General features: G+C 41.4%; 2 protein-coding genes across 4 annotated transcripts; one reads left to right on the top strand and one right to left on the bottom strand.

The window, feature by feature from the left end:
* Nucleotides 1-12: 12 nt before the first annotated feature.
* Nucleotides 13-16188, bottom strand: MUTYH (mutY DNA glycosylase). Of its 2 annotated transcripts, none has more exons than XM_081949049.1 (16): nucleotides 15894-16188; nucleotides 13516-13607; nucleotides 12565-12686; nucleotides 12435-12474; nucleotides 12108-12181; nucleotides 11932-11973; nucleotides 11539-11610; nucleotides 10905-11018; nucleotides 9525-9622; nucleotides 6491-6635; nucleotides 4747-4834; nucleotides 3844-4035; nucleotides 2763-2905; nucleotides 1970-2131; nucleotides 892-939; nucleotides 13-657 (listed from the first exon to the last, which is right to left on the bottom strand). In XM_081949049.1, exons 2-16 carry the CDS (start codon nucleotides 13598-13600, stop codon nucleotides 535-537), a joined length of 1548 nt encoding a protein of 515 aa, XP_081805175.1. In that variant the 5' UTR covers nucleotides 13601-13607; nucleotides 15894-16188; the 3' UTR covers nucleotides 13-534. The 2 variants fall into 2 exon arrangements, with proteins under 2 accessions (XP_081805175.1, XP_081805176.1); XM_081949050.1 differs by lacking the exon at nucleotides 15894-16188 and adding an exon at nucleotides 15816-15850.
* A 281-nt stretch (nucleotides 16189-16469) lies between these two features.
* On the top strand, nucleotides 16470-23500 carry TOE1 (target of EGR1, exonuclease). Of its 2 annotated transcripts, XM_081949048.1 has the most exons (8): nucleotides 16470-16989; nucleotides 17437-17557; nucleotides 17711-17751; nucleotides 18407-18503; nucleotides 18950-19108; nucleotides 20053-20312; nucleotides 21967-22141; nucleotides 22550-23500. In XM_081949048.1, the coding sequence occupies exons 2-8, from the start codon at nucleotides 17447-17449 to the stop codon at nucleotides 23297-23299; spliced, it is 1593 nt and encodes a 530-aa protein (XP_081805174.1). In that variant the 5' UTR covers nucleotides 16470-16989; nucleotides 17437-17446; the 3' UTR covers nucleotides 23300-23500. The 2 variants fall into 2 exon arrangements, with proteins under 2 accessions (XP_081805174.1, XP_081805173.1); XM_081949047.1 differs by lacking the exon at nucleotides 16470-16989 and having other exon boundaries at nucleotides 17402-17557.

The raw sequence follows: 23500 nt of genomic DNA, 5'->3' as shown, positions 1-23500 counted from the left end.
GAAGCTCACTAGTTTTTTTAATAAACAATCATTAAGGTTTTATTAGCGAAGCCAGAGTTATAAAACAAGACATTTCAAGCATTAAAATAGTTGATCATACAGGAAAATGGCATGAAATGCAATAGCAGTGTGTAGACAAACAATGATTATTCAGATACCTGTTCCCAAAAGCAACTGACTCTAAAAAATAATCCTCATCTTGCTTTGCCACCTTTCAATATGCCATATCCCAAAACATCTGCTAGTTGGTAGCTTTCTTTGGCACAACTCGACTTGTAGTTGGGCATGTAAGGTTAAGAGTAGTGCTTATTTAATAAGACATTTAGCAAATCAGTAGGAAATCAGAAGACAACATCACAGCATTATGCTTCAATATCACACATACTGGGCAGACCTATGTCCCTAGAGGACTCTATTCATAAGCCCTCAACAAAAAAAAAGATTGACCCAGATTTCAAAATACTGTATCAGAATACTGAGAGTGCAAAATTGTACACTCTTCATGATTTTTCTATACTGTGCCTGAATTTGCCGTCAGCTATTGAGACCAGTTCTAAGAAACGAATGCAAAGAAAGGAGCTTCTTGGAAGAACTACTCTGTTCTTCAGGCTTTAACTGGCTGGTCCTGAGAGAGTCCCGTTTCTTCTTTTTCACAATCTGTACAATGATACACAAGTAGAGATTTAACAGAGAAGACCCTGCAAACAGCAACCTATTTCATTCTCTACTACCTGATCCTGTAAGCACTACTGTGATTAGTACCTTGGCCAACCACAAGTCAATTCCCTGACCAATTTTGGGACTTACTTTAAAAGAGGCAAGAGATTAAGAACAGGAAGCTAAACAAGGCATGAGCAAAATCTGCTTGGTTCTATCAAAAGATAAACTCACTTGGGCATCGTTGAGTCTACAGCTCCATTTTTCATAAACTTTGAAGACCTGAAAAAGAACACAGAAACTGTATACTCAAATAATTTTAAGGCCATTTTAATGTGGATAGTATGTGGCAATGTTCAGCCTATATCTGAAAAGGATATGGTACTAAGAGCAAGTTCTGTTCTCAGGAACCCTGTACATCTGGTTCCATTTTGAAGATGCTTATACCCTGTGCACGAATATATTGAGAAATCAGTTAAATGTTCGCAAATGTATCAATGATTAGAAATCTTGACATGGCTATGCATGAACTTATCAACTACTGCAGAACGTAGAGACATCAATGTGGCCCCAAGTTGTTACATTGACAGGCATGAGTGTCTCCATAGAATTCGTTCTAATTCAGTGGTGGGTTCCGGATCCTGGTGCAATGAGTACGGTGCACCGAGGCTGGGCGTCCACCAAGGGAATGTGCACAGCATGCACACACAGCGCGCCCATGCATACGTATCGCCCGTGACGCTCCAGCTGCTCGGCAGAGCATTGCGCAGGCACCGTACGCTCCGTGTGTGTGCGTGGAAGCCCCGAACAGCTCAAATACAGGTAAAGAGCGCAGGGGGGCCCCTCTGGAGCACCATACCGGAACAGTACCTGGTGCTTCCAGCAGGCACTAGTACGCCCGTACTGGGGCGTACCGGTCATATTCCATCACTTTTCTAATTCCACAGAGAAGTGGGGAGACAGCATGGCTTCAGTTTCTGTGCACTGAAGTCTTCTATTAACGTTCCTTGGAAGCACATTGTCTGAACAACGAAGCAAATGGCCTTCATGTGAAATGAAACAATTGCAATTTTTAATTCTGCCATAAATCTCACTGGATGTCTTCAGGCCAATCGGTATCTCAAGGGAGGAGATTGGGATAGAAGAAAATGGACAACTGATCCTACATAAGTTGTAATGTATTCCTACAGTAAAGGCAAAATACAAATATAACACATTTACAGTACCTGCATATTGATTCCTCACATAGAACTTTTTAGAGAAATGCAAAAAATGCCACCATGAAATTGTTTAAATCTCAGATTTTCAGTACCTTTTTCATAGCTGTGGAGATGGCTGATATCTGAAATTCTGCTTTGGTGACCCATCGAGATGCTGGCAGTTCCACATTCATATTCCAATTTTCCTCATCTTTGTCCACATTCAAAAAATAGATCAGGTATGTTTGGCGGATATGGGAGAAGATATGGAGAACCTGGGGAGGGAGTGGTGGATATGTGGGTGGATCCCGTACTCAATATTATGATGGGCAGAAGGAAGACACTAAATAGTAAAGGTAGAAACTAATTGCCCCAAGGAGAGGAATCCTTGGAGTTTTCTTTGCTAACCTTTAGTCTTTTCTGCTTTGAGACAAGGAGCTGCAGGGACATGGTATCTGGATTTAGGAGCAAAGATATGGGGAAAAATATTCTGCTTTACAATAATTTGGATAAGGCCAAAATTGAAATTAAGATCAATATTTTTGTAACCTTGCAAATTTTAAAAGCCTTAGTAAGAAAATAAACTGATAAATGCTGCTGTCCACATTTTGGGGAGAACTAATTTCATTGCTATGTAGCTATCTGTTTGCAACCTTGGCTAATTTCAATATCCAACAACCATTTCCCAAATGTAGCACAGCCATCTTAGCTCCATGCATTTACTCTACTATAATACTTTACTATAATTGCAACTAGCAATAGCACTTCTAACGCTAATGCTACCCCAAAGTGAACTGGGCTGAAGATCCAAGACACAGCAAAAACATGAGAGAAACTTGTTGGAAGACTGGCTAACAATGGCTGATTATAAAAGCATTATCAATTCCTATCTGGCATCCAATTTACCTCTCCGACATACTGTAGTTGCCTTACTGCCAAGTCATTGCCAAGCGAGGCTAAGAGGTGATCTGCTAGAATCACTTTCTCTTGCTTTTCCTGCCCTTGATCAAGGAGGATGCTAGGAAATTCCCACAGTCCAGCTAGCAGACCTACAAGAAAATGTCTAATCAGTGCAATTTAATATAACATGTTACATGCGTCAATTTGAACTCTCTGCTTCAAAAAAAAAATCTATTGAAATGCTGCATGCTTTCAGGTAAAATTATTTCTACAGTAACTATGTAAGGAATGAGTATTCTCTGTTAAAAGCAGCCTTTCCTTCACATAGATATAGGAATTCAATAAACTTCGCTATTCAAATGTTTTCTCAATGAGCGTGGAAAAACATGTTATTAATCAAAAGATGCTTGGGCCCCCACCCCGCTGGATAGTATCTGGAATGGACATACAAATAAACTGGCTCTTGGTTCAGACCTATAGATGCTCACATATTTATAGTTTCTTATTCAAAGTTATAAGGGGCTCAGGGGCTAAAACACTGAGCTTGTTGATCAGAAAGGTTGGCAGTTTGGTGGTTTGAATCCCTAGTGCCGCGTAATGGAGTGAGCTCCGTTATTTGTCCCAGCTTCTGCCAACCTAGCAGTTCGAAAGCATGTAAAAAACGCAAGTAGAAAAGTAGGGACGACCTTGGTGGGAAGGTAATAAGTGTTCCGTGCGTCTTTGGAGTTTAGTCATGCTGGGCACATGACCACGGAGATGTCTTCGGACAGCGCTGGCTCTTCGGTTTTGAAACACACCGCCCCAAGAGTCGGGAATGACTAGCACGTATGTGCAAGGGGAACCTTTATTTTTACCTTTACCTTTATTCAAAGTTACCAAGATAAAATTGGCCTCTTTATCCTAAGAAAAGCCCCTAAAAACCTTCAGAGAAACAATCCTTCCGGTAATTTCTTCTTTTTAAAAAACTAGACAAAAAGATACTTCATGGTCAAGATCCAAATTTCTATAACTGCTACAGAACTAGAGCTGGAGATGTAACATTAGTTGACAATGCTTAGCTTTATTGGTTCCTTCTTCAGCTGGTTACCTGAGCTGGCCCTCCTCACCAGAAAGTACTCTAGATTCCCATCACTGCATCTCCTCTGTAGCACGCATGTGGCTGTATGTTCTATTCTGGGCTGCTTCTTGGTAGTCTTTCTTGGGAAATTAGTGACACCAAGGCTGGGCTCCCATGGTACTGAAGGAGGCAGGCAGAGAGAACAACTCCCTGAGACAGCAGCTGATAATGAGAAGGAAGCAATAGGCGATCAGCCAAACTCTGAAATGCTGATGGTAGCAGGAGTAGTGCTTCATTATAATCTATTTTCATGGACATCTAGGACAGGAAGGCTTGGCTTGGCAAGAAGAACCACAGTTCCTCTGACTCTGCCAATCCCATGGTGACAAAGTTCAACCAACCTCCAAACCTTCCTTCCCAAGAAAGCCTTGAAAGACTAAATAAACAACACAATCGAACAGAATACATTTAAAACAGCAATGTTAACAAGTATAAAATAAGCATTACGCAAAGATGTTATTTTTTATCCATTTGCCATGACCTCCAGATCCCATGATTACATTCAAAAATGAAAGTTGAATGTCTCCTCCAGCAAAGGCAACCTCAGTTTAAAGATGCAAACTTTCCAAATGAATAGGCTGTTTGGAAGCACATCACACATTCAATCCCTACAAGGACATTGTTAAAGCCTTAATAATGAAGGTAATGCGAAGACAAAAATACAATTTCTTTTGGGGGATTAAATCAGCTGATTTGAGAGCATGATCACAATTATGTCCCTTCTTATGCATCATCAGGATAACAAAGCAATGTCTATGGCAAGAGGTTTGTTGGGAATGAAGTTCTGAGTCTCCCTCGCTTTTATAAAACCTTAATTCTCAGTCTCAGTCTAAGCAATCATCCTGGTAATATAAATTCTTTATTAGCACTTACCACATTCCTCCATATCTAACACAGGGAGGTTTTTAGAAGCAGTTTTTCCTAAGAGCCTCTTGGTGGAATTTAACCGATGCTTTTCCACCTGCAAAGGATAAAGGGTTTTTGTACTGGTGAAAGTGTAGGAAGAGGGTGAAGGTAACAACAGGGAGAGACATGTCTGGAAGGACAACAAGACCTGCCTATTTTAGGGTTCAATCCAAGTAAAGATTAAGCCAAGTGAAAAATTGGATGGCAAGGCTTGTTATGCAGGAGCTTTTCTCATACAATTTTTTTTGTAGTAAATAAATAATAAAACTCATGCACTCTCCAAAGGTGCAAATTTCAATTTTTATAACTTCTCAGGTGAAACATGGACACTACCTTCACAATTGATAGAAAAGCTACGAGTTGCGCAAAGAGCCATGGAAAGATACGTGTTCAGCATTATAAGACAAGATAGAAAGACCTGCACATGGGTTAGAGAACAATGAAAGTATGAGATATCATCAAGAGAGTAAAAGAATTGAAATGGAAATGGGCTGGTCACATAGCAAGAAGAACTGATGGCAGGTGGACCAAGGCAGTCATAGAATGGATCCCACTAAATAAAAAGCATCCATGAAAGAGACCTGAAACAACATGGATCTACAACATCCGCAAGTATTGCGGGCCCAATTGGCAAAAGAAAGCTCAGGACCATATTGGTTGGGAACATGCGGAAGAGGTCTTCATCCTGCAGTGGATAGACAATGGCTAAAATAATGATGGCCATTACTAAGAATTCTGGGAGTTTAATTCCAAGCAACTAGAGCCAGGGTCAGCAATCTGCACCTCTGGAGACGCATGTGGCTCTTTCATACCTCTGCTGTGGATCCCTGTCCCCAGCTGGCTCCACAATTGATAGAGCTTTCGGTTAGGACAGGTAGAGGAAAAAGGATGCCGTGCTAGGAGGAGACTCTATGGTGGGGGAACCGAACTTCCTGTTCAGTTCCAGAATTGAACGGGGGACTTCCGGTTAGGACTTTTGTGGCTCTAAGGTTGCCGACCCCTGAACTAGAGTACGCCCAGATTGAGGAAGGCAGCCAACATTTAAAACAAAATGAGTTGTAGTAGAATTTCTATGTGGAAGAGATTGTGAAAAATAATTTACATGCTGATAAATACAAATATAACAAAGCCTCACTAGGGCAACATTATTAGGCTAACAGTGCAAGCCTATCCAAACACACCCAAAAGTAAATCTAAGATCTTGAAGAGTGACTTATTTCTGAATATATATGCATAAGGCTACAACCTTAATCATACTAAAGTAACATGATGCTGTTCAAGTATATTAAGACTGCAACTCCCTAAATTCCCAGCCTATAGAGGAAGGTCGTAGTCGCTCTCAGCCTCAAGATTCATATGTGATCCTATCTACTGTCTTCCTGGAATCTTCATGTACTCCACACATGAATGTGCATATGGTGTTTTAGCTTAAGATACAAAGTCAGTGCACCACACTAGTGGTGGGTTCCGGGCGGTATGGTGGCTCGTTTGGCCCATCCGCCTGCCCGCGTTCCAGGGCCATTTAATAACACGACTGGCCCATTGCGCATGCGTGCACAGCGCTTGCACGACCTCCGCCAGATAGCTGGGTATTGCAGGGCGGTGGCGGTCTGGAACCCACCACTACACCCCACCCCACAAAGAACAAAGCCTCCCTCATATCATCCTTGCAGATCTGGGTGGAGCATTCAAACAAACAGGGTGTCCTTACTTGATGGAGAGCTCTGCAGTGCTGTTTCACCGGACATTCCATGCATAATGGGGTCTTGGGGGTACAGACAGTTGCACCCAATTCCATCATTGCTTGATTAAAGTCACCTGGATGGGTCTGGTCAACCAGAGTGTGGGCTAAAGCCCTAAGAACAATAGCATTGTTATTCATTAATGCTATATGCTGTAGGGGAGGAATTCAAGTTAGAAAAAGATACGGTTCACTTGTTCAAAAGATCTCCTGCTATTCCACAAATTGCATTGCATACAACTTGGCACAACGTGAGACAACCCTGCACTCTATGGAATGGCTGAGATAAGAATTAAATTAATGTTTTTTTCATGAAGTAAAAACTAAATAAATGTGGAGTGACAAGTACCACATTAAAAATTATGTTGTTTTCTCTTCACGCTGAGAACATTATGTACTGCGTTTTGTTATGTATACAGAATCTTAAATATACCAAAACCCCATTACAGCTATGATTTCCCGTCAACTTCTCCAAATCAAAAAACACGACCAAAGTTCTTTCTTCAGGAAGTATGCCCTCCTCTAGAGCAGTGGCTCACACACCACAGGGGGGGCAATTTGATTTTTAATGGGGGCAATTTGAACCTTGTTTAAACCAAGTTAATGCCCTTTTAGGCTTCCTATGCTGAGTAGAGTTCACTTTTTGAGTAAAGTTAAGAATTATATGTCACCGGGGGGGGGGGGGGGATATCAGGATTTTAGAGATGCTTGGCCAAAAAAAAGGTTGGGAACCTCTGCTTTAGAGCATGTATTAAATGTGTCAAATATTACATTGAAATCTTCTTTCTATTCTATTCATTACCGTCATTGCTAAGTCTTTGCAGGTACAGGTCGTCCTCGATATACAACACTTCATTTATGACCATTCAAGGTTACAACAGCACTGAAAAAAGCGATTTAGGACCATTTTTCGCACTTACAACCATCGCAGGATCCCTAAGGTCATGTGATCAACATTCAGACGCTTGGCAAATGACTCCTCATATTTATGACGGCCGCAGTGTCCCTAGGGTCATGTGACCACCTTTTGTGACCTTTTGACACGCAAAGTCAAGGGGGAAGCCACAGTCACTTAAAAACTGTGTTCCAGCTTAACAACTGCAGTGATTCACTTAAAAATGGTGGCGAGAAAGGTAATAAAAGGGGGCAAATGTCACTTAACGTTTTGCTAAACAACAGAAATTTGGGGCTCAATTGTGGTCGTAAGTCAAGGACAATCTGTATTAACATTACCCATCATCTGTAAAACCATTACAAATCCTTCCTCTGGTGTCAGACATTAGTTTACTATTTTAGAGCATTTTGGACCTAAGTTATTAATATGATCCTCTATAACGTCACATTTTTTATTTTAATAACTCCCAGATCTTTTATTAGAAAAATCTGATATTGGCTGCCCTCACCTTACGACCATTCATTTAACAACCGTTTGAAGTTACAACAGCACTTAAAAAAGTGACTTACAACTGGTTGTACTTATGACCTTTGCAGCATTCTCAGAGTCGCAATTGCAATTTGGGTAACTACTATATATTTACAACGGTTGCACCATCTTGTGGTCACCTGATCACCATTTGTAACCTTTCCAACCAGCTTCCAACAAGTAAAGTCAACGAGGGAAGCTGGATTCATTTAACAACTGTATGATTTGCTTAATGACATTTTTTTTTTGTAAAATTGGGCACAATTCCCTCAACAACTGTAATGTCTTAGTTCTGGTCCCAACTGCAGTTGTAAATCTGGGACTATCTGAATGAAGGTAGTTGCTCAGCAAGTATCTTGTTTATCTTTTTATTCCATTCTGTAAAAGTCTAACATCTTAACATGACGTGACAGACAAAACTTATTACTAAGATATTAATGTCCTAATACTTGAATAAAATATTAAATATGACCCCAACAACAATATATTGTGACTACAAAAATCTTGATTTATTTTGCTTCCTACTTTGGGTGTGCCCAAGGCAATGGCTATGGGGAGGGATATACAAATAAGCACCTTTGTTAAATAAAGAACAGAAAAAAGCCTATTTTGTTTAGAAACAATTCATTACTTATCTCACTGTAAGCCACAGGAAAATCTGGCCAACAAATATTTGCATTGAGCCCAAGTTTAAAAAGTTATCTAGAAATGAATGAGAAATTACTGTTCCTCTATAGAATCTGATGGCATAAACACATCATTTTAAGAATCTTTCATTTCATTATTTAAATAAGGATTTTGAGACTTCATAGTTGTGGACAAATTTTAAAAACATGGAAATTATGTATCCTGAAAATTCAGCTATCAGTGCAAGCACTATTTTTACGTTTGCTACCTTCATTCTTTATAGCTTTTATTCATTCCTCAGCACGCTGCTTAATCCAATCCTAAATGATTTTTGTGTGAGTTATAACTTGCTTCTTCTGCAGGAACTCAAGGCAGTTGTAATTGGGATTTCTCTTCATTTCATCCAGCAACAATCCCAGTGAGCTACACTGGACAGAGACCTTTAAGTCCTCTTGACTTCAAAGGGACTTCTTAAATGCAAAGCCCTTTATTCTCTATTGCAGGGGTGTCAAACTCAAGGCCTAGGGGCCGAATCTGGCCCGCAGGGTGCTTAGACTTGGCCCACAGGGCCACCCTGGAAAGAGTGAAGGACCGGCCTGCAGTGCCTCTGCCAGCGAAAACAGAGCTCGGGAGGGCTGTGGGTGGAGGGTTGCCAGAAACTGTCACAACAGGTGGCCCTCCCGAGCTCCGTTTTTGCTGGCAGATGGTTGCAGAAGGCTGTCGCAGCCAAAAACGGAGCTCAGGAGTTCATTTTTTTCTGGCAAAGTGCTCGGATCACCACAGGCAACCACGACACGAGTGACATCAAGCTGGCCATGTCCACCCTGGCCCCCCGAGGTCAAACACAACCCTAATGCAGCCCTCAATGAAATCAAGTTTGACACCCCTGCTCTATTGTATGAATTATTGCTTTATAGATCTTAGTGCCTTGTAGGAATGAAAATATTTCCTTACCAGAGTGCGTCTGCAGCCGCTGAATTGGCAGGGTCAGCACCAATGGCTCTTGTACGACACAAAACTCGAGTCACATTTCCATCTACCACTCCTGTCACCTGTATATTTTGAAGAAAAACCTACCAGTTCATATACTTGAGAAAACTTGTGTCCAGGAACAAATGAAAGATGCTGAATGATAACAAATGGTACCCACAACCTGTTTGAATCAACTTCATGACTTTGAAGGCTTTGAATTTTAGTGCATTGACTAAAAAGGGCTTAAAATCCTTTCAAGAAATTACTTGACTGGTCCTAAATAAACTACACTCATTCAGTTTTGGGGCCTCGTTATAAAACGTGGGATAACAACAGTACTGACCTTCCTTACTGGGCTGCTGTACAGGATTAAAATTAAAAAAAAAACTAATACAAAACCACACAGTATGAATACAATTTGAGAGTATATGTCAAAGAATGCTGCTCCCCGATTTGATAAATCAGTCTCTTACCCTTCCTTTAACACATATAGCATTGTTTCTTGCAACAATTCCCAACAACAATACATCTGGCTCAAAATCATCCAACAAGCTTTTATGCTTGAGATAGATTTCAATGAGTCTTTTAAAAATACTCATGACCACAGTACCATATAGGCTGTGTACAGATTTGCTTGGTCATCTTAGAAATGTCTGTTCAAATCCTCCTCCACCTTCCATGAAGGGAAGTAGGTTGTTTACAAGGGAGAGGGGCTTTTCAGTTGGGCCTCCAGGTTATGCAAAGCCATCCCCAGGGAAACACACTTGTTTGCAACTGATGTATTTTCAATACTAGGCTAAGACTGGCTGTTCCTCCTTCCAAGCATTTTACAGTTCATGTAGACATCAGGAGCCAAGCTAAAACCAAAATATTTATATTTGCATCTGTGCATGCACATGCATGATAAACCTTTCCTGTTCCACTTATTATATTTTATTGCTGCTTTATTTTAATTTTGTAGTAATTTTGTGATTGGTCAAAAGAATTTCAATTATTGGATGTCACTGATATTACTAATGACTAATGTATATCATAAAACCTATGTGAATAGAGCCATTCTTTCTAAAAAATAAAAGCAACAAGCATAGCCTCCATTTTACTGGTTCTTTTCCACCCTACTGGAAAATATTTCATCTTTTCACTAAGCCCTTCTAACAAGGAGAGATTCCATTTTTTTGTCTCTAAACACATAAACAAGTTCAAAATAGAAGAAGCCTAAAGCTGCAAAAGGGCAATTAAGATAGAAGATGTTTGGAGAGCTGGGAATGATTATTTTTGCAAAACAGAGATATGGATGCCCAATGCTATCTTCCATAGGCACCCTAAAGCAAGGTTAAGTAACCAGAAGGATGACATCATTACCTGGCCAAATGCTATGGATGCAATAGCTCCTGCAGTGTACTTCCCTACTCCTGGCAGCTGCTTCTGCAGTTCTTGTGCTGTCCTTGGCATATGACCTGCCAGTTGTGACATCACCTGTAAAAGACCAGTGAATAAAGCAATCAAAGGAAAGGGAAAGAAATAAACTGAATGTCTACTATACTCCTAACAAGAAGGCTGTGCTGTATCCCTAGTATTTTCAACACAAGAATGTTTTTATTTAAAAAACACGTCTCTAAGAGGTTCAGACATGCTGTTGAAGGCTAATAGTTCTTTAAGATGTTCCCAACCATGTTGATGTAGGGTCTTGAAGGCCTGACGTAGGGCAATGTGTTGGATGAACCCATTTATAATGATTGGAATGTGAAAATGACTAATGTTTACTCTTGGATGTTCTTGTTTATTTAAACTTATTGGCCACCCAATTCTAGTGGAATCAGGGGTTGGGTTTTTTTTCTTTGTTGTTAGCTTGTTCTTGGATTTAATCCTATATTAGCCGCCCAATCTCAATTTGTGAAGTGACTATAAAACAAATAAATAGAACTATCTTCTTGCCAAAGTTAAGCGCCAAACTCATTCACCCAGTAACTCATTAATATTGTCTAAACTAAAGTACCTTTTGGGCACCTTCCTGGAGCCTTTTTCCTCGAGAATAGTAGCCAAGGCCTGCCCATAATTCATTCACTTCCTACTCTCAAACAGAAATGAGGAAGAAAAAAAACAAATTAACCCATATAAATTTCCTTTTTGCTTTACAGTTAATAAATGTGTGCATATTTTTATTTTATTTAGTCAAACATGTACGAGATAACAGGCATAAGTATAAACATGGAGAGGAGCACATGAAATGAATACAAATAAATGGGGACAGTAGGGCAGGGATGGTGGCACGCTAGTGCGCTTATGCACGCCCACTTACAGACCTCTTAGGAATGGTGTGAGGTCCACAGTAGACAGTTTAAGTTTATATTTAAGTTTATATTCATAAACATATTGAAAATCTTTTTACCTCTAATGAAGCTTCAGCTAAATCCTGCAAGGTTGGCCATTTCTACATCACAAAGAAAAACAGGTGTTTATTTACTGGCTCTGCAAAGCAGAACAGATGCACAAATCATTCAGAACCCAGAATGCTGGTTAATGTAAATGTGAATTTGCCACAAAGAAAGGAGCTCAGCGCATCACCTGCATCCAACGATTGTAGTAATTAATCACTGAAGCCACTTGAGTTTGCTGGAGCATGATCTCCGATACCCACACTGCAAGCACAAAGGGGAAACAGCAGCATCAGAGAGTGTGGATTAAAGATACCTAGATCAAGGAAGCAGGATAAAAGAGATATGCCCCTTAACAACTATATTAATAAAAACAATATATAATCAAATACATGTTACCCAAATCAACATATAATCAAACGCCAATCAAATCACTTGTTCGGTTGATGAGAATTGACCACTTTTTTTTTTTTGCATTTAATATACTTGGATGAAATAGATGAATGATTGCTCTCACCAGCATACGCTCGTTTGTCATCATCAGTTTCAGATGCAGCCTGCAATAGACGAACAGGAAGAATGAAAACCCAATCTCCTTATTTTAAAGAAAACAAAATATTTCTGAACCACTCCTTATTTTTCCATACCAGTTTCCTCCATGGTAGATCTCGTTTACATTTATTGTACCAAGATAGCAGTCTTTTCTGGAAGTCTCTGATTTCAACTGCATCACTGAATGTGTGAAATAAAGACGGGGAACTTGGCACTTCTACAGTAAAGAGAAATTCACATTTTAAAGTTAGCATTTCTTAGGGCTACATTGAGAGGGCAATCAATTTGGAATTGAATTTTTTGCAATTTCACTCTCCAATTTATTAGAATGTATAATCAAATAAAAGATTAAGTTAGGAGTGATCATCCCAAGATGATAATTACACTTTAAATTATATTTAATGTTATTCACTACAATCAATCAGAATAGAGCTGGAAGGGACCTTGGAGGTCTTCTAGTCCAACCCCCTGCTCGAGCTAGAGACTCTAACCATTTCAGATAGGTGGCTGTCCAGTCTTTTCTTTAAAACCTCCAGTATTGAAGCACCCACAACTGCTGACGGTAAGATGTTTTACTGATTAATTGTCCTCACTGTTAGGAGGTTTCTCCTTAATTCCTTAATTCCATGTTGCTTCCCTCCATTGTTTCTTGTCTTGCCTTCTTGGTGCTTTGGAAATAAGTTGGCTCCCTCTTCTTTGTGGAAACCCCTCAAATACTAGAATACTATCATGTCACACCTAGACCTTCTTTTCTCTAGACTAGCCATACCCAATTCCTACAACCATTCTTCATATGTTTTTGTCTCCAGGCCCTTAATCATCTTAGTTGCTCTTCTTTGCACTTTTTCCAGGCTCAAACTGGATGCAGTATTCTAAGATGTGGTCTTACTAAATCCTTAGTAATGATTTAGTAAGACCACACCCCTGGAATACTGCATCCAGTTTTGGTCACATTACAAAAAAAGAAGTTGAGACTTTGGAAAAATACAGTACTACTCTTTTTATTCTTCTGTTTCTTGAGCAAAATCTTTGTGTAGTTCCATTACCTTCGTAAAGTACAAGTCCTTTTTTCACCTTTCTTTGATGATTTTTGGATTTTCCCAGATTGCTGCACATTTGGCGTTTACTCATTGCCAAGCTAGGGAGAGCATAAAGTATGTTATCAATAGATTAAATCAAACGCTTTCCAAATCTAAATGTAACAATTAGTGCAACTCTTTATATAAATACTCTGAGTTGTACTAAATTTAGTATGCAAACAGATAATCACAAAATTACAAATGTGGGCAATTCGAAAAAATATGCTGTAAGGAGAAATACTATTATCTATCTATCTATCATCTATCTATCTATCTATCTATCATCTATCTATCTATCATCTATCTATCTATCTATCTATCTATCTATCTATCTATCTATCTATCTATCTATCTATCATCTATCTATCATCTATCTATCCATCATCTATCTATCTATCTATCTATCTATCTATCTATCTATCTATCTATCTATCATCATCTATCATCTATCTATCATCTATCTATCTATCTATCTATCTATCTATCTATCTATCTATCTATCATCTATCTATCTATCTATCTATCTATCATCTATCTATCTATCATCTATCTATCTATCTATCTATCTATCTATCTATCATCTACCTACCTACCTACCTACCAGTGGTGGGTTCCTCCCGGATCGCACCGGATCGCGCGCGCTCCCTTTCAGCGCTCCACCTGGCTTGCGCGCTCCCTTTCAGCGCTCCACCTGGCTTGCGCGCTCCCTTTCAGCGCTCCACCTGGCTTGCGCGCTCCCTTTCAGCGCTCCACCTGGCTCTCGCGCTCCCTTCCGGCGCTGAAACCGGAAGTACAGTTTTGCCCGCCCCTGGCGAAGCAACGACGCCTGTCTGCGCTCCACCAGCTCGGCTGGGAACGGAGATGTTTCCTCAGCGGAGCGGAGCGCCTGAAAAGTCTTTTCAGGCGCTCCGCTCCGCTGAGGAAACATCTCCGTTCCCAGCCGAGCTGGTGGAGCGCAGACAGGCGTCGTTGCTTCGCCAGGGGCGGGGCAAGACTGTACTTCCGGTTTCAGCGCCGGAAGGGAGCGCGAGAGCCAGGTGGAGCGCTGAAAGGGAGCGCGCAAGCCAGGTGGAGCGCTGAAAGGGAGCGCGCAAGCCAGGTGGAGCGCTGAAAGGGAGCGCGCGCGATCCGGTGCGATCCAGCAGGAACCCACCACTGCTACCTACCTACCAGTGATGTGCAGTCAGGGGAGGCAGGGGAGGCAGAGCCCCACCGCTCTCATGAAAAGAAAAAAAATGTAAAAGGGAAAAGGCGAGTGCTGAGGTGAGGCTTAAAAAAGCCTCTAAAAAAGGGAGGACTGTGACAACTTTGATCTCTGCAAGCGTGCAAGCAAAATACCCCAGGATCACGGTGGCAGGGATAGTAACTCCTTCCGCTGCACTGCGGAGAAGAGCCACACTGTGCAGGAGGCTCCTCCGCGCTAGCCTCAGATCAGCGCGAGCCGCGGTCCCCTTCATGTTGGCTCAGGAAGGAGGGGAATGGGACCGCGGCTCGCACTGATCTGAGGCTAGCGCTGAGGAGCCTCCTGCACATGCGGTCCCATTCCTTTCCTTCCTGAGCCAACATGAAGGGGACCGCAGCTCGTGCTGATCTGAGGCTAGCGCTGAGGAGCCTCCTGCACAGCGTGGCTGTTCTCCGCAGCATGGCGGAAGGAGTTGCTGTCCCCGCCACTGTGATCCTGGGGTATTTTGCTTGCACGCTTGCAAAGATCAAAGTTGTCACAGTCTTCCCTTCATGATGATCATTTGATGACATCAGTGCCTCACCAGCCATAAACCTCACCGCAGGTCACTGCTACCTACCTACCTACCATCTATCTATAAAAGTACACCAGGCAATCTTCCCCTGTGGCAACCAAATCCCATTTTTCGAAGAGTGTGATTTCCCTTCAATAACCTAAATTAATGCAGATTATTCTAACTTTCCATGCCTAACAACGCCGTCGGCTCCTCTCACCACGTGCCAACAACATCCGTGTAGGAGGATTGTTTTGTTCTTACACGCTCACAAATGGAACAATTATTAGAAAACAGACGTCCTTTCAAAGGAGGCATACAACGTTTCTTTTTTCCCCTTTCCCTCTCATCTGTACGGCTCTTTGTAGCCCCAGAGCCGTCACGGAAACGTTACCGGCTGACCGTGCACAAAAACGGAACAAACCACGAACTGCACAAACAGCAGATTGAAAAGGACAGGGATGTACAACGCCCACCAACCACAGTGCTACTGTAGGAAGCACAAAAGCCCCTGGGTTCTCCAGTGCTTACTTTTTCTTCTATCGATAAGTGTCCCTCTGTGTGCAGAAGCGAATGTAAAGGACAATTTAAGGATTTTACGGTACTCACGTGTTTCTTTCCAACAACCGGAGGCAATGCACTTTCTAACGTAATTCTTACTCCGTGTACAGAGAAGTGTGTTTCTAATAGAGAGAGTGGAGACGGGGTTCTTCGCAAGCTGCCCTGCAATTAATCAATATTTCAAGCAGCAAATAGACCCGAGACTTAGTTTGTGTTGTCCTGCAGGTTTTGCCATTTGGAGGCGCGAAGTTTTAACTCGCCGGAAGCGTTTGGGGAGGAGCAGGGAATAACTCTCTTTCCAGATCGTTTTATAAATCATACCGCCAGGTTTTATTTACGTGGAACTCACTTTTCTCCCCTACCCCCCGGCGATTGATTGAAAAACTAAGATCTTAGTAGCTAAAGCCTGTTAGGAAAAGAATTAATCCTTGTTAAGCTAGTGATGTTCATTTGATAAAAAAACAACCAAATGTCAGCATGCCAGTTTATGCTTATGTATAGTGTGACTGCCTGGCTTGATATTATTTTATAATTCACATATTTTATGCTTATACCGCTGATTTTTTTAAAAAAACGAGTTGTTTTTTTCCCGCAATGGAAAACCTCTCCTCCCAGTCGGCAATTTTTGGAAAAGACTGAATTGAAAAGACTTCCCCGCTGCCAAGTCCGACTATGACATTGTAAAGATAATTTTTAAATGCATGCATCTATTCTCGGCTTGGTGGGGGATCTGCTTGCAAAGTGGGCTGAATGTAGCGTTTACCCTAAAATGCCGCAAAATGAACATTTTTGATGGCCTCGGAAGTTGGGTTTAATTTTTTTTAATTTTTTAAAAAAATCTGCAGAAAGCCCCACAGTTGCTAAACATATTACCCCACCGCGTGCGAAAAACTTTTAAAGCATCTGGTTTAGGGAAGCTGGAATACTGAATGGGACTCATGTTTAGATAATCTTACATAACTGCGCTAGTATCCCACGAAAGGCGCTTAAAATAGACAGCTACGTTTATGCGCCATCAGCAGGGAAAGGACCCCTAAATTCACAACGCGCCGGAAGTTTTAAGATATCTGCGGCAGACGAGTTCTATTAAGCTTTTAAGGATAATAGAAAATTTGAAAACTTCCAGGGATTGATACAGTTGAATGTGAGTTCCGGGATTTTGTTTATTTTAATTTTTCTCTCCTATATGGTTTCCCCCAGGTAGTTTAGTACCCAGGAATGCAGAGAAGATAGCTCTGCCGAACGCAGACTGCTCCCGCTTAGACATTGGCCATTGCAATACCTTTTTGTTAGAGGTAACATATCAATACTGCACAAAATCCGGACGAACGGTAGATGGCAGCAAATAAAGTTTTCTGTATCTCTGCCATCTTCTGCAGGTTGTGTGGGTTCTTGCAATTCAGACATGTTAACTTTACTTTTTTGAGCTTTGATGGAAGAGATAGTGTAGGTACAGAAAATGTATCAGTTATTTAAGTTGACTAGTTGGCAACCTTTTGCTGATTTTACTTTTTCACCATGGTTTCCCCAAAACAAAAATTAAGAACTGGATTATTAAAATAACTGATCCTATGCGTTTTGTTCCCAATAGCTGTATTATAATGGCCTCTTTAAGGGTGCCCGTCATTGATGTCCAGGATGATAATTTCAAGGAGCTTTGGCCATCCATGCTCTTGGCTATCAAAACTTCTAACTTTATTGCTGTTGACACAGTAAGTAAAACTGCTCTTTATTGGTTTTAACTTTGGAACAAGAGAAAAGGGAAATTACAATGAGACTCCTGAGAGTAAGATAAAATTTATTCCTAATTATTTTATGCAGTTGCATCTTCTACTGAAGACTGAAAGTGTTATCTTTATCCATAGGAACTTAGTGGGCTTGGAACAAGGAAGAGTTTGCTGAATCAGTAAGTACTGTGTTACCACTCTTTTTCTTCTGAAGTATTATGGTAAAGGTGATACCAAATTCTGAACGATCAATTTCTTAATGTTGGGCCAAATATTTTATTCACAATATTTACCTAATATACTTCTGTCAGATTTTTAGATAGAAGCATTCAATAGCTATAAGCTTTAGATGGAATTGATGACTTGGTTAAGATGGGATTATTTAAGCAATTGGCCCTTCTGAAAACATAGACTATGTTAGCTATAGGCATCAGTACATAGGTCTAATACTCTTGGAATTGGGAAGGTTCTTTGTCATGTTTAAAGTTAGGGGATATAATTCAGGTTAATGACAAGATTCTGTCATCAGATCAGAAATCATATCGAATATTGGCAGCTGCTTTATAATGATCAGATTATTGGTCCATCTAGCCAAGGGCTGTCAAACGTCTGGCACATGGGCTGGATGCATCACACGCTGGCCACACCCACACCCGGTTTAGCGAAGGGAGAAAAAGTCCCGATATGTCATGTGACACCACTGTGATGATGTGAGTTTGACACCCCTGATCTACCCAATGTAGGCAATACTAATGATATTTTCAGGGATTTTCAATCACTCTGCAGATTAAATTATCTGTCTTTGCTTCTTATTAAATTGCCTGTTTCTCACAGGTGCATTGAAGAACGATATAAAGCGGTTTGCAATGCTGCTAAAACACGCTCTGTTTTGTCTCTTGGAGTTGCTTGTTATAAACGCCTTCCTGACAAGGTATGGTTCCCTTTTTGTGTCTAGCCCTCTGTTGATATTTCTGTAAGGACAAGAGAATCCTACCTCTGATGGAGAATAAATTTTGAAGGCAAACCTTAGAAATTTAAATATGATGCCTGGTGTTGCTAGCATTAGTTTATGAAACTTTTGAATTGTTGGGGTATTATTGTATTCACATAAAAGAGAGAGAGAACCCGAATTTAAGACAATTGTCCAAAAAAGAAATGGACAGAAATATAGAAACCTAACAAATATCTTATTCTTTGTTCCGCTTTCTCAGTTAAGATTGCCTACTGTAGCTAAAATCAGTGCTGAAGATTCTCTCTGCACAATCAATATGTACATGTCATATAAATGTATACGAATGTATGTATGAGACAGATCATATTCCCAACGCAATAGTAATTATGGCCTTCAGTTTCATTGGATTGGCTTTTATTTTGCAGACAGAGAACACATATCTTTCCCAGATCTACAACTTGACCTTGCTGTGTATGGATGATTATGTAATTGAACCACAGTCAGTCCAATTCCTGGTGCAACATGGCTTTGACTTCAACAAGCAGTACTCTCAGGGCATTCCCTATCATAGGGGCAATGATAAGGTACAAGGATTCCTTAATTTAAGGGCTAAATCTGATGGAAATATAAGAAAGAAACTGGGAAATAGGTTTGGACTTCTTACCTAGTAGATTTCACAGAATATTTTGTCCCATAATTTGGTGAAAGTTTATTCTCAACATCAGTTTTAGAAACCAACCCAAGTCCAAGCTTTTTGACAAAAAGTTCTCATATGATAATAGATGCACACTTACATCTATGCAAATGGTAAGCATTGCCTATGCCAGTAATGGCGAACCTTTTTTGCCTCGGGTGCCAAAAGCATGCCCGCACACACACATACCCACCCCCATAATTTAATGTTCCCCCACGCCATGCCGCATGTGTGTGTGACCCTGTCCCGCACATGTGTGCGTGACCCTGTCCCGCACATGTGTGCATGGCTTTCTTGGAGCCTGGGGAGGGCAAAAATGGCCTCCCCCCCACCCCCAGGCCCTGCAGAGGCCAGAAACAGCCCGTTTTCCAACTTCCAATGGACCTGGTAGGTCCATTTTTCGCCCTCCCCAGACTCCAGACGCTTTCTAAGACCCTGGGGAGGGTAATAAATGGCTCAACATGCAAATTGGAAGTTCGGGAACAGACTTCCGGGTTGTCCATTGGGCCGTTTTTCTCCCTCAGGAGAAAGCCTCCGGAGGGCGAAAAATGGCCAAAAATCAAGGCTGAAAATCAGCTGGCCAGTGTATGCGTGCGCACTGGAGCTGACAGACCAACATCTTGCGTGCCCTCAGAATTGGCTCCATGCCATAGGTTCACCATTACGGGCCTATGCAATACTTTAGATTAGATTGTATTTTCTTTCGATAATAGGTCTAGAAGGGATCACTTCTGGCATCCCATTTGTCTATCCAAATCTAAAGGACCGTCAGAAGAGGACTTTCCATAGTGGAAAGTGCCTAAATAACATTGTTTCCATTTTATTTACTCACAGGGAAATGAAAATCGGAGTCAGACAATTCGTACTTTTTTCCTGGAAATAATTCGAGCAAGAAAACCGATCATTCTGCACAATGGCCTAATTGATTTAGTTTTCCTCTACCAGTGCTTCTATGCCCACTTACCTGACAATCTGGGCACTTTCACTGCTGACCTTTCAGAGATGTTCCCAGCTGGCATTTATGACACGAAATATGCCTCAGAATTCGAGGCACGCTTTGTAGCTTCTTACCTAGAGTATGCCTATAAGAAGTGGTATGTATCATTTAACAAACCCTTACAGATGTTGGAGGTGCATTGCTCCACTCCTGTTTTTTGTTTATATTTAAAAAGCTTCCAATAGCCATACGACCAAGTAGTTTGAAGGTTAAGAAAATAATTATCCTTATACTGATTGGTCAGTTTTCAAGCAACTTATAGATCATTCCATGTATGTATATGTTCGGGGCAAATATTTAAATTGAATGTAGTGCTTTTAACTGTTCTTTTTAAGAACTGTTTTTCTTTTGTCAAAATATGGAAGGGAAAACATCAGATTAACTAGCATTCATTATGATTACCAATGGCTTTACTGATTCAGAATAACACTAAAATATGGCAGGAATTGCATGTCTATCTGCTTTCTGTGTTCTCCATGTGTCCTAGAAAACATGAGGAGGAGACAGGAATAATCTTGCTTAGCATGGTAAAATGAAATAGAATGATACTGTGTTTCCCTGAAAATATGACCTGTCCTGAAACTAAAGCCTTGCCACATTTTTCGTGTGGGCAAAAATATAAGCCCACCCCCGAAAATAGCCCCCTGGACAATCCCCCCCTCCAGCCAGGCAGAGCACCGCTCGCTGACATAGCAGTATCCCGAAGGTGCCAAGCCGCGGGAACGAGGTGGGGGACAAAGGCGCTCGCGTTGCTTGGTGCTTTTGGGGTACCACTAGGTTGGTCAGCGGCACTGTGCCCAGCCGAAGAGGGGGGGGTTGCTGGGCAGCTGCTCTCTTGCGAGCGGGCTCCCGAAGAGTCTGGCACAGCCTCAGGGTTGAATGGCTGTGTTGTGCTGTCGCAGCAGCAACACAGCTGCCATAAGGTGACCACGCTTGCAAGCAGCCGCCCGGCAACCCCCCTTTCCAGATGGGCACAGCGCCACTGACCGATCTAGCGGTACCCGGAAGGCACCAAGCAATGCGAGCGCCTGTTCGCCGCCCTCCACCTCCCGTGGCTCGCGCCTTTGGAATGCCCCTAGGTGAGTGAATGGGGCTCTGCATGGCCGGAGAGGGGGGTTGCGCGAGCGGCTTTTCTGCTCCCTGCTCACGCGACTCGCAGGCTCACGATGCCCTTGGCTATTTCTACAGTACCTGCAGAGCCAGGGCATCTCTGCTGGTTGTGGGCTGCAGAGCGTACAACCACAGAGCGTACTCTGTTGCGGCTTCCAAAGCACGGAGGTAGGATACCGCTCTGGGAGTACGCTCTATGGTTGTACGCTACCATAGAACGTACTTCCAGAGCGGCATCCATCCTCTGTGCTTTGAAAGCTGAAAAAAAAAAAAAACAAGCGGCGGCCGGCACCAGAAATGGTCACCTCATGGCTGCTGTGTTACTGCTGCGACAGCGCAACACAGCCATTCAACCCTGAGGCTGTGGCCGGCTCTTCGGGAGCCCGGTCGCAAGGGAGCAGCCGCCTGGCAACCCAAAAACAATAAGCCCTCTCCTTTAATAAGCCCAAAAAATAAGGTCAAAAAAATATAAGACCCTGTCGTATTTTCCGGGAAACACGGTAGGAACTTTTTCTTCTGGTTGACCTCTTTTTCTCAATTCTCTTAACTTTTTGTATGACCGGGTAAAAGAAAAGCGAGTCCTGAAAAATTACCGATTATCCCCATATATTTGCTATTATTATACTACTCTTGAATTTCAGCAAACGAGAAAACTTCAGATTGAAAGACTCCAAGAAACCATATCTCAGCATAGAATTCTGCAGCTATCCTGCCAGCATAGATGCCTATGTTGAATACCGGTTTTGCTCTGTGGCTGATGTCAGCCAGGCTCAAACTGACATTGCTAACAAAATTGTCATCTGCCAGCCATTTTCGGTTAAGTATTATTTAATTGGGTCTTTGATCTACATTTGAGGATCTTAAAAATTGTCTATAAAACCAAATTGGAAATAACAGTTTTAGTGTCTCAAATGTTAGATGCAGACTATGAGGAGAAGCTATCCCAGATAAAATAAGTCTGTCTTGTTAGATCAGCCTTTCAAGTGTTATTTTGGCCATTGAAATATGTTACAAGGAATCCAGATTTCTTTTAATTAAATAGTTTTTAAACTGGAGGTTTTGCTTCATTTAGGAAAGAGCTATCTTGGGATCCAAGTGAGGAGGTTTAGAATCAGTGATTATGCCTAGTACTGCTATCTAGGAAAGGTTGACTGGATTCCAATCATTGCAAAATTCTCAGAATTTTTTAAAATCTATCCTAATAGTTCTCATTCTCCTTCCCAGGCTTATGGCTGGTGCCCAGATGGGTTGAACTGTACACAATCTCACAATATTGATCTAATAATTAATGAGGATGAGAATCAGAAAGAAGAGAAGCGGAAGACAAGAAAACAAAAATGGAAACGGCGGAAGAACTTAGCAGAGTCAACAAAAATTGAACTGAATGATGTGAAGTTGGCTTGGGATAAGGAAAAAGGTTCCCCTTCCAAACAGTCGTGCCCTAGTAACTTGATTGCTCCTATTGTAGATAGTGCAGATGCAGAAAGAGTGTCTGGTAATGGGGAGACTTCAATGGAAGTGGAACAAGAACTAGTTTCCAACAGTGCAGTTGATGCCAGTGTTGATGGGAATGCTGCCAGTACTACAGACAATGAGAGTATCATTTCTTCACCAGTCAAAGACTTCCAGCAGGAAAAGGCAATAGGAAGCGAAGGCCCAGAGCCAAAAGCCCAGTTACAGAGTGATTCTGCAGTGACCTCTTTGCCTGTCACACATAACGTAGCGCCATCTAATTGTTCACAAGGGAGTATTCACCGGGCTGGCTTTGATGCCTTCATGACAGGCTACATAATAGCATACATCCAAATGCTCAATAAACAGAGCGACTCAAATGACGGGCCTTGGTTACCAGAGTGCCACAACAAATTGTACCTTAGTGGAAAGTCTGTGCCTCTTCAGATTGTGAAAAGTTTGTTTTCTAAATCTTCCAAAGCCCACAACCAAAAGATGAAATTGGTATGGGACAGTAGTTAGAAGTAAATACCATACAGCTCAGGATCACAGATAATGCTATTGCTATAAATTGTTTTCTTGAAGCCGCAATACTTAAATCAGAGCTGCTAAAGAGACATAAAAAAGACACAATAGAATATGCAGCAGCCTGAATGGATTATGGATTTATTTTTAAATGTTTGTAAAATTATGTATTAAATTTTCCCATTGGGGATAGAACCT

The sequence above is a fragment of the Natrix helvetica genome (assembly GCF_964273705.1).
Source record: "Natrix helvetica genome assembly, chromosome: 3".
Taxonomy (NCBI): Eukaryota; Metazoa; Chordata; class Lepidosauria; order Squamata; family Natricidae; genus Natrix; species Natrix helvetica.
This window is presented reverse-complemented; position numbering and strand designations above follow the sequence as displayed.

Coding starts and splice junctions, on each gene's coding strand:
- MUTYH (XM_081949049.1), bottom strand. CDS start 13,600: ATGAGTAAACGCCAAATGTGCAGCAATCTGGGAAAATCCAAAAATCAT. Junction 12,475..12,564: donor ATCTACCATGGAGGAAACTG/GTATGGAAAAAT, acceptor CGTCTATTGCAG/GCTGCATCTGAAACTGATGA. Junction 2,906..3,843: donor GGTGAGGAGGGCCAGCTCAG/GTAACCAGCTGA, acceptor ATTTTCTTGTAG/GTCTGCTAGCTGGACTGTGG.
- TOE1 (XM_081949047.1), top strand. CDS start 17,417: ATGCGTTTTGTTCCCAATAGCTGTATTATAATGGCCTCTTTAAGGGTG. Junction 17,558..17,710: donor ACTTTATTGCTGTTGACACA/GTAAGTAAAACT, acceptor CTTTATCCATAG/GAACTTAGTGGGCTTGGAAC. Junction 20,313..21,966: donor GAGTATGCCTATAAGAAGTG/GTATGTATCATT, acceptor CTTGAATTTCAG/CAAACGAGAAAACTTCAGAT.